The sequence below is a fragment of the Temnothorax curvispinosus genome, unplaced genomic scaffold (assembly GCF_003070985.1).
Source record: "Temnothorax curvispinosus isolate PA1 unplaced genomic scaffold, ASM307098v1 QBEX01018079.1, whole genome shotgun sequence".
Classification (NCBI taxonomy): domain Eukaryota; kingdom Metazoa; phylum Arthropoda; class Insecta; order Hymenoptera; family Formicidae; genus Temnothorax; species Temnothorax curvispinosus.
In genome coordinates this window covers 5,580-7,922 of record NW_020227859.1, presented here as the reverse complement: position 1 = coordinate 7,922, position 2,343 = coordinate 5,580, and the positions used below count along the sequence as shown (strand labels likewise).

Sequence of the window (2,343 nt, the reverse complement as noted above, 5' to 3'; positions counted from 1 at the left end):
TCGTCTTTTGTAGTTAAATATCTTAAATATCTCGTACTTTTCAAATATTTTGCTATTATAAAAAATTCGTCACTCACCGATCCGATGCGCAACGGGCGGAGTAATTCGGCCACGTAGCTACGACGATACTGTAACAAAAACGAAAGATATAAATTAAAGAGGCGCTGAAAATGATTAATGTTTCAAAAAAATACACATAATTTTACGCATTAGATTTACTGATATAATTATCTATTTTCCATTTACATTTTTATTTATTTATTTTTTTATTACATTATTTTATTTATTACATATTCACAAAAATAAATTTCTATAAAATTTTAAACAATTTCTTTTTTTCTAATTATTTTTAGCTTATCAAAATAAAACTGAATAAATGAGGAAGAACTATTAATTTTGTGCAAATAAAAAATGATACTCACCCCAAGGTTGCTCCGCCGGGGCCCGATGTCTCTCTCAGACCTCCTCCTCCTCTCAGGACGTCAGGCCTCCTCCTCTCACCGCACAGGACACTCGCGGAGAAACACTCGCGGATAATTAACTACAATCGCGCGCGGACTAATTTCAATAAAAGTCTTTCTCGCGCGATACTTTACGGCCCTGTAACTTTCGTTTAAAAAAGTTTTTTAGTCCGATTACTTGAACGGCACTCCCGAAGCAAACGCGACGAACCGGCTGCGGTTCGTTCATTCAATTAAATCGGCGGACGAGGATACGTTAGCTTCCCCGTCTTTGGATTTCGGACTGGTGTTGCATCACGGCGCGTGCTATCACTCGACGAATCACTCGATACGGTTTCACGTTGTCACTCTTTTCCCCCTTCGAAAAGAATCGGAGATAGGTCGCATTACAATTCCGGCACAGCGGATATAATGTCAAAGCACGACATTATATATTCGAGAGTCCAGATATATGATGAGACCGCGAGACGAACGATTATCGCCCGCGAATGCACAACGAAACTACAAATCACGTAATCACAATAGCCGTACCTTCGCCTCGACGTCTAGACGTCTAGACGTCTAGACGCGTCTCCGCCTCGAGCGATTCACAATTTCACACGACATTGCACATTCATTCCGACACTGTCCGACAGGCACTTGATACATTACGAATTTTTGAGCGCGTAGTCGATTATTCCTGCAAAACGAGGAGCAGGAGTGCCAATCGCAAGAAAAAGCGCGTTCCGAAAAACAGCATCCACAGCACGGAGCACGGAGCACGAAACACTTGACAACTGTCCGAAATTTACCGGGAGAATGACCGAATGATTCCCGCAGGTAACGGTACTCCGAACATCGAAGAAAACAAACGGCAAGGCCGCTCACCGACAAGAACGATCGATCGCACGCCGACTTCGAAGGTACGCTGTTTCAACGTTCAACGGTCGCGCCTAGTATGGCCGATGGCCACCGATGGCGTCTGGTATGCCGCTGCCTGCGCCGCGCCGCTACGCCGCGCCACCGAGTCGGCGGCTCGGAGCGGCGGAACGTGATTGGCCGGATCCGGGGGCTCGACTCGCGAGCCAATTAGTCATTGGCTGCGTTCGGCCGAACCTCTGCTTAGCGAAGCGGAAGGTAGCAATTAAGTGTAATTGGTTGGATCCAAAGGTAAGAACCAATCACATTCAGTTGCTACCTTTCGCTTCGCTAAGCAGAGGTTCGGCTGGACACGGCCATTCTTCTCTCTGGGACCAGGATAAAATTTTACGAAAATGGCACAGTTCGCGCAAATGATAGAAGACCTCGACGATTGTTTCGTGAAAACGGCGGGGAATATTATTAAATACTGCGGTAAGTTTCCAAGGAACACGCTCACAAGGGAATGGTACGAAAGTTTCAATTAATTTCTAAGGACGGATTAATATCATTCTAATTGTAATTCGATGTCTTTCTCTGTTGTGCACGCTGTGAAAAGTGTTTTTGTCTAAAACCTTGCTTTAATTCAGAAACTGTATATAAATTGTATCTAGTAATAAGTTTGTGTTGAAGTTGTGACTTCAGGAATTTCTACCTCCCATTTTGAGCCGTGTATCTCGGCAACCGTTTAACCTCTGCATTTACTATTCCGGAAATAATTATTTCTTATTATCCCCTATCGAATAGTCTTGGTCTGCTCTTGCGACTAAGGCCCAGTTCAACAGTGGCCAGTTAGCTTAACTAGTAGTTAACTCTCACTCTCTGTCTCTTTCTAACCTCAAACTGGCCAGTGGCTAACTGGCCACTGTTGAACTAGGCCTAAATCAGGCATGGTCAAGTGAGCAGGTTGACCATGTCTGGACTAAATTGACACTTTTATGTCTCGTTTCTTTGTCAGAATCTTCTGAGTGTTTTTCTCCGCACT

At 44.0% G+C, this 2,343-nt stretch overlaps 1 protein-coding gene across 1 annotated transcript in view; it reads left to right on the top strand.

The window, feature by feature from the left end:
- Nucleotides 1-1,650: 1,650 nt before the first annotated feature.
- LOC112468103 (E3 SUMO-protein ligase NSE2-like) overlaps nucleotides 1,651-2,343 on the top strand; it is a 1,736-nt gene continuing 1,043 nt past the window's right edge. The window contains exon 1 of the mRNA XM_025037142.1: nucleotides 1,651-1,793. Coding sequence (XP_024892910.1) covers nucleotides 1,715-1,793 — 79 coding nt within the window. The 5' untranslated portion in view covers nucleotides 1,651-1,714. The remainder of the gene's footprint in view (nucleotides 1,794-2,343) is intronic.